General features: G+C 41.3%; 1 protein-coding gene across 1 annotated transcript in view; it reads right to left on the bottom strand.

Moving 5' to 3' along the window:
• Positions 1 to 5,301: 5,301 nt before the first annotated feature.
• LOC128693788 (glutamate receptor ionotropic, kainate 2) overlaps positions 5,302 to 12,876 on the bottom strand; it is a 73,998-nt gene continuing 66,423 nt past the window's right edge. The window contains exons 11-12 of the mRNA XM_053783664.2: positions 11,046 to 11,258; positions 5,302 to 5,349 (exon numbers count right to left, since the gene is read on the bottom strand). Of these exons, the coding sequence (XP_053639639.2) occupies positions 5,302 to 5,349; positions 11,046 to 11,258 (261 nt within the window). The remainder of the gene's footprint in view (positions 5,350 to 11,045; positions 11,259 to 12,876) is intronic.

Here is a 12,876-nt window from a genome sequence, read left to right as displayed (position 1 = left end):
AAGCTTCCCAAGGAATATTATACTATGTATATGAATAATGGGAATATTTCACTGACATTGATCGTAGCATATCGCAGTAGGCATGTCACAGTAGGCATGTCACAGTAGGCATGTCACAGTAGGCATGTCACAGTAGGCATGTCACAGTAGGCATGTCACAGTAGGCATGTCACAGTAGGCATGTCACAGTAGATATGTCACAGTACACATGTCACAGTAGATATGTCACAGTACACATGTCACAGTACACATGTCACAGTACACATGTCACAGTACACATGTCACAGTACACATGTCACAGTACACATATCACAGTAGACATCCCCACTGATATCCATAGATCACTTAATCTTAGTTATTTTGTGGTTGTAACTATCATGTTAGGGTCAACTTAGTCCATTAATTCAACATTAGCCACGCATTTGCGTATTATTAAATATCTATAAGTATATGCACATGTATATATGTAACGCTGCATACATATGTACACCATGAACACAATATACACAAATACAACATAAGCAGAATATACACATGCACATCATTAGCACTACATATTGTATACATACTCCTATACACAACATAGACATGTATATCATAAGCACTACGTACACATATACCAGAGACAGCACTACAGCACTAGCCAACTTTTCGTCCTCTCTCTGTGATTCATTTAATAGCTTTTCTCTTCGCGTAAATTGACAATTAATGGGTACAAAGAGCAATCATGAAACCATCTCAGGATCGCTGCATCATTAGCTAATGAAAGACCGGGAGTAAGAGAAGCTATAAACACACTTTTTCACTTCGACAAGTTCTCTCCTGGGACTTATCCTACCTTCCTTTTGTACTGGCTTCTCTCACTCTTAAACCCATATGAATGATTATGGTAGGGATCGCAACACTGGGCGAAATGTCGAAATAAATTCTTGCCCAGTTTACCATCTCTAATTATGTGGTTAAGAAAGCATTTAAGGCATCCTCCTAAAGGAGGCATATTTCAGAGTAATTTTCAGCCATCTGGAGATTAGAAGGGGCAAAATAGTGCCAACACGCTCCATTAACCATCCCCTCAAATGAGGTTCCTTGGTGCTGGTGAGGGGCTCTTGATCTAGGGAAATGAATTTGTGCTCCAATTCCCTGAATTAAGCCTGAATGCCTTTCTCCCTACCCCACATAGGCGCTGTATAATCTCAAGGTGTTTACCACTCACCCATAATAATAATTCCTCAACAATACCTACCTTCTTCCGACTAGGATACACGAGTGTTGACATTTTACAACCGATCAGAAAGCAGCTTTCTAAAGTCTATAACATTGCAACCAGTGTCGGGATTGGTCTGTATAAAACTGAGCATGGGACAACTGCATTTGCAACTGTTCCACAAACCTTCACTTACTAGTAGTTCACCGGAGTTGAAATTTTAAAACCGATCGGATGAATAGTCCTTTAGTTATGAACTTTGAAATATATTTTTTTCCCGTGAAATAACCTGAAAATGTCTCTCCGGATCAGATATAAGTCAGTAACTTGACTGGGTTATCTTAGGTTGAATCTTATATAATATAATGTAATTCTCTTCCCTCAAGATCATCGCAAGAAAATATAAATGTTAGCCTAAATAATAGTTATTTCCTAAAATGCTGTTCAGTCTTAGAGAACAGTTTGCATTGATTTTGTTCTGTGTAGGACCAAATTTTCATTTTTTTATGGAAGAAATTGGGAAAATTGAAATAGCATTTTCTGGCCCTTCAAGGCAGGTTCCTTGATGCTGGTGAGGGGCTCTTGATCTAGGCAGTTGGATCTGGGCTCCAATTCCCCGAAGTAAACCTAAATGCCTTCCATACCCCCCCCCACAAGTACTGTATAATCCCTACGGGTTTAGCGTTCCCCCATGATAATAAAATACAATTTATCATGGAATAACTTCTGAGTGCAGTTTCTGAGCTGCATCGAACTTAACGTGCTGGTGTAGTTTAGGATATTGTTTTCTGAGGTAAAACTCTTCAGTTGGTCTTCAAAGTTCGTGTTTCTTAGTGGGTGGTTTGAATTTATTTGGGTCTTTGTCCTAATTTGTCATTTTATTGACGAAATTGGGGTATTAGTTTCTTGTGGTAATTTGTGAAGGCCTCTTCTGATTCATTTCAAATACTAATTGCTAATATGTTGCTGCATTGGAGACTTAAGCCATGCTCTGCACTATTGCTGTTCTCTATGTTGAGGTAGAGTGAGCTGGGGTTATGCAACTCAGGGATACCCTCCTCAGATCGGGCAGCCTCCTAATTACATCTAGTTGCTGTACGGATGCCTGAAATTTTCGCCTACCTTTCTTTTTCTCTCACTCTCTTCATGATGCTCCAGGACAAACTAAAATGTCGTGTGAAGTTTTCTTTCCAGTTTGTGAGCTAGTTGTAAATTCTTCACGCATGAAACTCTCATCAGGTGGACCCCCCTTGATTTTGGGTCATTAAGGGGCACGTCAGTTCCCCTGTCTTCTAATACATTATTTTTTTCCCTATAATCTACCTGGTCCATAATTACTATCGCAAATCTTTGAGGACAGTTGTGTTGTAGACAAGACAATTGTCCTCAAAGATTTGTAAAGTTATACCATGAATTAAGGAATATAAGGACAAAAAAATTTATATTAGGAGACAGGGGAACTCACGCGCCTCTTAAAGGAAACTCAAGATTTTGAAGATGCTGTACGAGAATTAAACAAAACTCTGGAAACAGCTAAATAGTCCCACTACAAAATTCAGTATTCCAACTTACATAATTCCTTTCTACATTAAAGTGAGATTGTTGGCAAAAATTTTGCTATGTGCTCTAACTTTAATTTTTTCACCTGAGTGGAAAGCCTTTCCTTGGTACGGCAGACGATACTTAATCACTGAGCGGAGCATAATCTATCAAGAACCTGCGTCAGTAGACATTTTTTAGCCAAACGAGGCACCATCACCATCAAGGACACTTGGTCTTCCTGGAATATTTAATATAACTTGTGATCTGGAGAGTTTAATTACAGCTGCAGTCGAGAAATAAAGTGCAAGTGAACTGGTCCAATCTGCTGCATCCTGGCATTAGAAAATGAAGTCTAGGTACTCCGGGGAAAGACGTTGTCGTCGGCTAGAACGTCTTTCTAGACGACACTGCAGATGATGCTGTGGGGATCATGAGGCAGGCAGGAGTCTCTCCCAGCTGTGGTTATTGATGCGGCGGCGGTGAGGGGCACGAGGAAGGCAGGAACGAAAGTCGACTTGGCAGCAAATAAGGAAGCCGTGAATTGGCATTCAAGAGACGAATGGCAGGAGTGTTGCAGACACGAGGGTAACAAGGTCATGTAGTGTGATGCAAGGTCCCAGCTGCCGATGCAGCTGGTGAAGAACTGCAGTCATGATTAAGGCAATGAATAAACCATTGCCTTCATTGGGATGAGCTCTTGTAACTGCTAGAGAAGTGTTCTGTTTTCGTTTATGTCGCTTACTGCGTCGTATCTGAGTGTACTTTGTTGCGTCTGTTATATCTTATAGTTGCTAGGGTGAGTAAATAAACACTTAATCAGATGTCCCATGATCGCTTCACCCTCTGAACCTTCTGGAAAGAGGTGAGAGACCAGGTGTGTTAACTGGGGGTATCCTCTGCTTTGTGTTGAAGCTGACTTTGAGCAATGACTCTAATGGCTCTATAACCGGTGTCAGTCAACAAAGTCTTGGTAATCATGGCTTCCTTCTGTCTGCTGGCTGTTGATGTTGGTGCTGCGAGTCGTGCCAGAGGTGATATCAACTTAGAAGGGCATCTCCGAAAAGGCACCGATGGGACACTATTAGCCGAGGGCGGGCGCGTGCGTCCGTGCGTGCTTGTGTACTCACCTATTTGTGGTTGCAAGGGTCGATTCATAGCTCCTGGCCCCGCCTTTTCACTGGTCACTAATAGGTCCTCTTCTTGCTCCATGAGCTTAATCATACCTCGTCTTAAAAGTATGTATGGTTCCTGCCTCCGCTACCTCACTTTCCAGACTATTCTATTTCCTGACAACTCTGACTGAAGAAATACTTCCTAACATCCTTTTGACTCATCTGAGTCTTCGACTTCCAATTGTGATCCCTTGTTTCTCTGTCCCATCTCTGGAACATCCTGTCTCTGTCCACTTTATCAATTACTTGCAGTATTTTATATGTCGTTATCATGTCTCCCCTAACCAGCCTGTCCTCCAGCGTAGTCAGGCCGATTTTCCTTAACCTTTTCTCGTAGGGCATTTCCCTTAGCTCCGGGACTAGTCTTGTTGCAAACCTTTGCATTTTCTCTTGACGTGCTTGACCAGGTGTGGGTTCCAGACTGGTGCTGCATACTCCAGTATGGGCCTTACGAACACGGTGTACAGTGTCTTGAACGATTCTTTACTGAGGTGTCGGAACGCTATTCTTGGGTTTGCCAGGCGCCCATATGCTGCATCAGTTATCTGGTTGATGTGCACCTCAGGAGATGTGCTCAGTATTATGCTCACAGCAAGATTCTTTTCTTTGAGTGATATTTGCAGTTTTTGGCCACCTAGCCTACACTCTGTCTGCGGTCTTCTTTGCCCTTCCCCAGTCCTTGTGTGTGTGTGTGTGTGTGTGTGTGTGTGTGTGTGTGTGTGTGTGTGTGTGTGTGTGTGTGTGTGTGTGTGTGTGTGTGTAATGATCATGTGGATGTCGAGCGTTCCTTGATTACTTGCACTGGGAACTGAGATAATACTAACAAGCAGAGTAGAAACTGACTCACTGCAGAGCAGACTCTAATTATAGGCTACGTCTCACTCTAGCTAGAGCGAAATGTCTATAATAAAGTTTTATTCTCCACCAAGTGTCTTCATATACTGGGAACTGACCACTAGAGGCCAAGCAGGTAAACAATGTACGTCGCTCAGCCTGCTAACAAATCATTATAACAATAGGTTATCTTAATAATGTCTTTCTGTAGTTATTGATAGAACAGATTTGATCCCCAACAGAATCGTAAATATATATTATTTTTACCTATGCATGAATTTTATAGAAGACTAACTTGAAATATTTTTATTTACGTTTAAAGAACGTAGATTCACTTGCATCTTCTCTTTCCTATTTAAGAAATATATTCATTATTATATTTCGCAGAAAGTGAATTAACAACTGAATATTTTGATTTTTCATTGAAGTTTCTTAATTAAGAATTTTTATAATCCAAAGAACTGATTAACCCCAAGGAGTGAGCCATGATAAATACTATTTTTTTCTATAATACTTTAATATGCAATTGCTCAATGGAATACCATGTATTTACGGTTTCTTCTTGCCAGTGGAATGAAGCGAATGACAGTTCTTTATCTAGAAAGAACAAAAAGGCACAATACCGATACTGGATCAATACATACATAACCCGCACATTGGAGAGAGAAGCTCACGACGACGTTTCTGTCCAACTTGGACCATTTACAAAAATCACTTTGTAAATGGTCCAAGTCGGACCGAAACGTCGGCATAACTCCTCTCCCTTATGTGCGGGCTATTTGTATTTTTTTTCTAATGCTTTTCTCCTAATTAGATTGAGGTATTTACACCCCCCTCACACACACACACATTTACAAAATACCTGGAAATGTCGTGTCTACAGATGGTCTGTTGTTATTTGCACCAGTCAGGCTGGATCTAAATGGCGTGCTACTTAAAATAATGAAAAAAGAGAAACACTTTGTTAAGAAACATACAACAAAAGATTTTATTATCATGTTTTACCTATTTGAGTCATTATCAAGCTTCGTGTAGATGCAAAAGCTTACTAATAAAAGTCTTCTTTCTCTGTATATACCGTTTTACCACCTACTGGCTGCGGTTACTTCAATTAAAAGACACTTGGCAGAAGAAGCCTTTACTGGGAAAACGTTTCAGTTTTTACTCAGGAAAATACTAGTGAAATTCCTGAAATAATAGGTTATGTAGAACAGGATGATAATAAACTATGTACGATTGCGGTAAGTAGTGACATGGTCCTCAGACAAATAGAGAAATAAAAACCTAACAGGTCCCCAGGCCCTGATGAACTGTTTGCAAGGGTGTTAAAGGAATGTAAAGAGGAACTTAGCATACCTTTGGCTAATCTTTTCAACATATCACTTCAAACTGGCATAGTGCCTGATAAGTGGAAAATGGCAAATATAATACCTATTTACAAGGCAGGTGACAGGTCCTTAGATTCGAACTATAGACCAATAAGCCTTACCTCCATAGTGGGAAAATTTAAGGAATCGATAATTGCCGAAGCAATTCGTAGCCATCTTGATAGGCATAAATTGATTAATGAATCTCAACAAGGTTTTACAAAGGGGCGTTCCTGTCTTACGAATTTACTAACTTTTTCATTAAGGTGTTTGAGGAGGTAGATCATGGTAATGAATGTGATATTGTGTATATGGACTTCAGTAAGGTTTTCGATAGAGTTCCACACCAGAGGCTATTGAGGAAACTTAAGACACACGGAATAGGAGGAGAAATTTTTTCCTGGGTAGAGGCGTGGTTGACAAATAGGCAGCAGAGAGTTTGCATAAATGGGGAGAAATCAGAGTGGGGAAGCGTCACGATCGGTGTTCCACAGGGGTCAGTGTTGGGCCCGTTGTTGTTCACAATTTTCATAAACGACATAGATGAGGGAATAAATAGCGACATAAGCAAATTTGAGGATGACACCAAAATAGGCCGTCCAATTCATTCTAATGAGGACACTAGAGCACTCCAGGATGACTTGAATAGACTGACGCAATGGTCGGAGAAGTGGCAGATGCAGTTTAATATTGACAAATGCAAAGTTCTAAATGTTGGACAGGTAAATAACCATGCCACATATAAACTAAATAATGTAGATCTTAATACTACTGACTGCGAAAAGGATTTAGGAGTTCTAGTTAGCAGTAATCTAAAACCAAGACAACAGTGCATTAGTGTTCGCAATAAAGCTAACTGAATCCTTGGCTTCATATCTAGAAGTATAAATAACAAGTCCTCAGGTTAATCTTCAACTCTATATATCCTTGGTTAGGTCTCGTTTAGATTATGCTGCACAGTTCTGGTCACCGTATTACAGAATTGATATAAATGCACTGGAAAACGTACAGAAGGGAATGACAAAGTTGATCCCATGTATCAGAAATCTTCACTATGTGGACAGATTGAGGGCCCTGAATCTGCACTCTCTAGAAAGGCGTAGAATTAGGGGGGATATGATCGAGGTGTATAAATGGAAAACAGGAATAAATAAAGGGGATGTAAATAGCATGCTGAAAATTTCCAGCCAAGACAGGACTCGCAGCAATGGTTTCAAGTTGGAAAAATTCAGATTCAGGAAGGATATAGGAAAGCACTGGTTTGGTAATAGAGTTCTGAATGAGTGGAACAAACTCCCGAGTATAGTTATGGAGGCTAAAACGTTGTGTAGTTTTAAAAATAGGTTAGATAAATACATGAGTGGTTGTGGGTGGGTGTGAGTTGGACCTGACTAGCTTGTGCTACTAGGTCTGATGCCGTGCTCCTTCCTTAAGTGGAAGTGACCTAACTATGTGGGTCATTGGGCTAATCCAGTGGGGGACATGGACCTGCTTCGCATGGGTCAGTAGGCCTGCTGCAGTGTTCCTTCTTTCTTATATTCTTATCAAGTCATACCTATGACTTAACTATAGTGTAAAGCACACCTCTGGCAAGACAGTGATGGAGTGAATGATGAAAGTTTTTCTTTTTCGGACCACCCTGCCTTGGTGGACATCGGCAGATGTGTTAATAAAAAAAAATAAACCTATGACTTGATGAAAAACGTAGCAGTTCGAAACGTTGTTTCATTAATAGGTTGCTCTACAGGGTCTCTTACCTTCACTCCCCTCATGGAAGGTTCCTTGATGTTGGTGAGGGGCTCTTGATTTAGGGAATTGAATCTGTGCTCCAGTTCCCCGAATTAAGCCTGAATGCCTTCCACATCCCCCCCTGGGCGCTGTATAATCCTACGGGTTTAGCGCTTCCCCCTTGATTATAATAATCTTACCTTCACTTTCACCCTTCAAACAGGCAAATACTTTAAAAAATGTAAAAATCTTCTTTCAACGCACCGGCCGTATCCCACCGAGGCAGGGTGGTTCAAAAAGAAAAACGAAAGCTTTTCTTTTTAAATTTAGTAATTTATACAGGAGAAGGGGTTACTAGCCCCTCGCTCCTGGTATTTTAGTCGCCTCTTACGACACGCATGGCTTACGGAGGAGGAATTCTGTTCCACTTCCCCATGGCGGAAACATTTAATCTAAGCGAGCGCGCATATGCCGTTCGCAATGGACAAGAATTATTTTTAATCAGATCACATGTATTTCAAAATGTATTTGTCTTGCTGTGGCATCTTTTAGACAAATTTATATTTTTCTAACTTTGAGATATAAATATTTTGAATAATGTTAGCATTAATATAGTTATTCTATACCCTGGATAATTATCCCAGAGCATAGCATCTTTCCCCTGCATTACCTCCCATTCGGCAAGATCCTTCCCTCATTTACTGCCTCTGCTGAAATGCCTCTCACCAGACACCTTCCTTGGAAGCTATCAGTGACCAATCTTCTCACCTCTCACACCTTAAGAGCTTACAAGCAAGATTGAGAATAACAAAATTAATATAAGATTGCCGGACGATCCACTTGATTTTCGGAGATGGGAAAGTGAATGGGCAATCTGGGAGCGAGTGTAAGAAGCAAGTGTGTTGAGGGAAGTGTGTGAGAAGAGTGTGTTTGGAAGATTCTTTTTACCTTCAGTTTTCTTACCCTCGTTGCTAGTGAAAGGCTCATAAGCCGAGGAATACGAATTACTCTCTCCCCTTCCTCGGATCATACTTGATTACATACATCATGTAAAACAGGCGTTGCATGATTCCTACAGGTTTAGCGCTTTCTCATATATAATTTCAAAGTGTTATTGTTCGATCTTTTCCCGTAAAGGTAGAGAATGGGGAGCGAGATGCTTCTTAAAGTGGCACTTTGATTTATGATCTCTTCCCCAGAGTGCCAGAGTTAAGTGTTTACTCCAGAACTAGGCGCATATGAAACATTTTTCTCATGCTTTCAATTCTCGTACATAAAAACAGACTGAGGATTGAGCCGGGAATTTAGATCGTTATCATAAATGGGTTAATACTAATAGGTAGAGGAACCCGAATGTAATATTACGTATAGATAAATTTTATATGCAGGTAGAACTCTGTTTGAAAAAATGACGTGAAGCCACGATATATCTCTCATCCTGTGGTTTTTAAATTAACGTTGGTAAATACACCACAACTCTGGATTGAGCTGAACCATTTATTTAAGTGGTAGATTTTATACCGACTTTAGTAAGGTCTTGCACAAGCGACCTGCAACAAAGTGGCTACACACGATGTTGTAAGAGATGCTTGTGGGATCAAGGATGGTTGACCGACAGGCAGTACAGTTAGCATGAAAGATGTAAATTTGGTATAGGCATTGTTGACAAGTGGGGCTCTTCGTGGGCCCAGTCAGAGGAGACGGGAAGAATAAGTTTCAGAGGTAGAATAAATCAGATAAATACTGCAGCATGCAAACGTTAAATTAGCAACTGATGAAGCTGCTCAGAGAACTAAATAAGTTAACTGCATAAAATTAATGTTGTCAGACAAAACAAAAAAAGGTTTCTATTGTCCTCAGCCTTGGTATGTTTGATATGGATGTCAGAGAGCAGCTGAGTGCAGAGAGCAGCTGAGTGCAAAGAGCAGCTGAGTGCAGAGAGCAGCTGAGTGCAAAGAGCAGCTGAGTGCAGAGAGCAGCTGCGTGCATAGAGCACCTGAGTGCCGAGAGCACCTGAGTGCAGAGAACACCTGAGTGCTGAGAATGCTGAGCTCTCTTCAAAGAAGGGGGGGGGCAGAGGAGTGTCTTTGTGCTAGTGAAGAGCTTTTGATCCAAGGAACTGAAGCTACGCTCCTCTTGGGTCGAACCTGATTACGTCTTTTTCCCGGGCACTTTATGACTCCTACGAGTTTACCGCCTTCCCTTGAATACATTAATTTTTACGATAATGCTGGTCTTTTAGTGCCTCTTTAAGAAAGGTTCATTGGTGCCAGTGAGAGGCTTTTGATTCAAGGAACTGGGTCTGATCTCTCCTTAGATGAAACCTGATTGCCTCACAGGCGTTGATTGACTCCCTACGGGTTTTGCGCCACCTCCTTCCTCCTCATGAGTGCAATTATAATGTAATGATTTTTCAGTGATGTGATCTGACCGACGCACTAAATTCAATCACCATTTTACGTCCGCAATGTCATAAACATTCATTTTATAACCTGATTGACCTAATAACTTTCACACTGACGACACTACGGGATGGCGAGTCGTGGTCCCAGCTAGCTCTCTCTCTCTCTCTCTCTCTCTCTCTCTCTCTCTCTCTCTCTCTCTCTCTCTCCCTCTCTCCGTCTCTTTTACACAGGGTAAATTTAACAAGGTTAGGACAAGGATTCTTAACTTTATTTACAAGCTAAGAGCTGTTACCTACATCAGCTCATTTAAAAGCCTTTTTATTGTCATGAGACATACAAGCAGGGAACTGGATTAAGGTGGAGCCATCTGTGGGCCAGCAATTGCATTTGATCATCTGACATTATTTCGTTGACATCATTATGTTGTACGAACATGTTCCAGATACGAGTCCTAGGAATAAATGATTTCAGATGAAGTGATGGTCTGGAGAAAGGTACAGACTGAAGTTACTTGTTGCTGCCCGTCTTGCTGTGTAGAAGTTCTCTGCTCGCTGTCCTCTGAGCAGAGCCAGGAGTGGTACTTTGACAATATTGACCTTGTACATAACAGTAAGGCCACCCCACATTCCTCCGGTGTTGAAGACTCTGCTGAAATGACAGATCTATCCAGGCTGGGTCCAGACGAGAGATGAGGTGTCTTGCTCTGTTCTCTGTTCAGTCAATGAGTCGCGGATTTGAGGGGGAGGGGGCAGGCAATCCAAGAAAATGGAGCATACTCAAGGTGTGAGTGTACTTGTGCCCTGTATAGGATCTTGCAACCTCTACTGTCGAGCCGATGAGAGATACGTCGAAGAGCTGTAAGTTTCCTGGTTGTCTTGTTTGCAAGATTTACAACGTGGTTCTTCATGGTCAATTTAGAGTCAAATTTCCCTCCAAAGAAATCAACTTCGTCCCCAGGTACTAACACACTCGCATTCATGCTTGCTACTACTCCGACATTACCATTCTGGTGCCCAGAGACCATAATCATTTGTGTTTTCTCAGGAACAAATGTTACCTGCCATCGGTTTCCCCAAACTGATATAGCTCTTAGCTGGTGACTGATGTAGCTTAGAGCAGGTAGCAGTTCCTCTCTTCGGTAAGTAAATGTCAGAATACAGTTGTCTGCATATGCATGGGATTCTGGGATGAGATGGTCATTGAAGTAGACAATCCATAACAATGGCCCAAGCAGGCTTCCCTGTGAAACAAACACACACACACACACTCTCCCTCCTGCACTTGCTTCTCTCAAATATACGTATGCTAAGGGTTGGGTTTGCCTAGGCCATGCCAAATATAGGTTAATAGAAATGCTTTATAGGCCAGTAGGCCTGCTTTATGGGCCAGTAGGCCTATTTTATAGGCCTGTAGGCCTGTTTTATAGGAGTTTAGGTCTGTTTTACAGGCCTTTTGGCCTGTTTTATGGGCCAGTAGGCCTGGTTTTTTATTTAGCAGAATTGGAAACATCAGAAATGCATTGTTACATTATTCTACATGATGGTTACACAGTGGGAACCAGTGCTACGTTTCTCCTGTCATATTCCACCACGAATAGAGCTCATGTACCGTATCCTGCCAACCCGAGTTGGGATACCAAGATACCATCAAGTACGCCAATACAAATTCATCAGCTACGGGAGTTTCAAAGGTTTCGTTCCAGCAGAGCTGGAGTTGCTATCACTTGGGAACTGCCATCTCTCAGTATGGTTGGGCAGCCCCAATCTTCCTCCATTCTTATGTTCTTCTGTTTTCATTTATAAAGGTGTCTGGATACCGGCGAAGGATTTTAATCAAAGGAATTCGGTCTACTTTCCATTTCAGTTTATTGACACTGAGTGCCATCCAGCCATCCCAGGCACTGTATGACACCAGAGAGTCAAGCGCTGTCCCCTCTCCTCCCTACCATAAATGTAATAATGATATGTACTGCTGATATAATGGATCCTTTTTATACACCGAATAAAAAACAAAAAGCTTATCGCCATTATATATTCTTAGGCTTGAAATAATTCTGAACTGTTTTCTATTAACGTGCGTATGTATGTATGTATGTATGTATGTATATATGTATATAAATTGCACTTGGTATAATAAGTTTTCTAAGGTTCATTTGGTACAAAATCATTAATTTTTATATTAACATGAATGAAAGTATGTATCTTTAAATGTATAAGAGAAAATTTTAGAAAGGACTTAATTTTAAATTAGTTTTTGCTAATTGAACGGTTTTTACCTATTCGGCACTATATATTCTTATTCCCGTGTTTCAAAACGTCCCCCCACTTCTGGGGTCCCATCTTCTGCAGTCTCCTCTGTGGTTACCTCTCCCATAGTCACTCCTGTATCTAATTCTTTTACTGTCCTGGGCTCAGACGTCCCTACTTCAATGCCTCAGTCTGTTCTCGCTTCTTCGTGTTCTCCCTCACAAGCCTCGGTATCGACGAGATCTCTTACAACACCTCCCAATCGTCCCTCTACTTCTCAGAAGTCAAAAAAGGGTCCTTTAACCCCTCCTTCCCTTCTTCCACCTCCTCATTTTACCTTCCCTGTCTCTGTACCTGGTTCTTCCCCTCTCACTGGCT

Source organism: Cherax quadricarinatus, chromosome 34 (genome assembly GCF_038502225.1).
Source record: "Cherax quadricarinatus isolate ZL_2023a chromosome 34, ASM3850222v1, whole genome shotgun sequence".
NCBI lineage: Eukaryota > Metazoa > Arthropoda > Malacostraca > Decapoda > Parastacidae > Cherax > Cherax quadricarinatus.
This window is presented reverse-complemented; position numbering and strand designations above follow the sequence as displayed.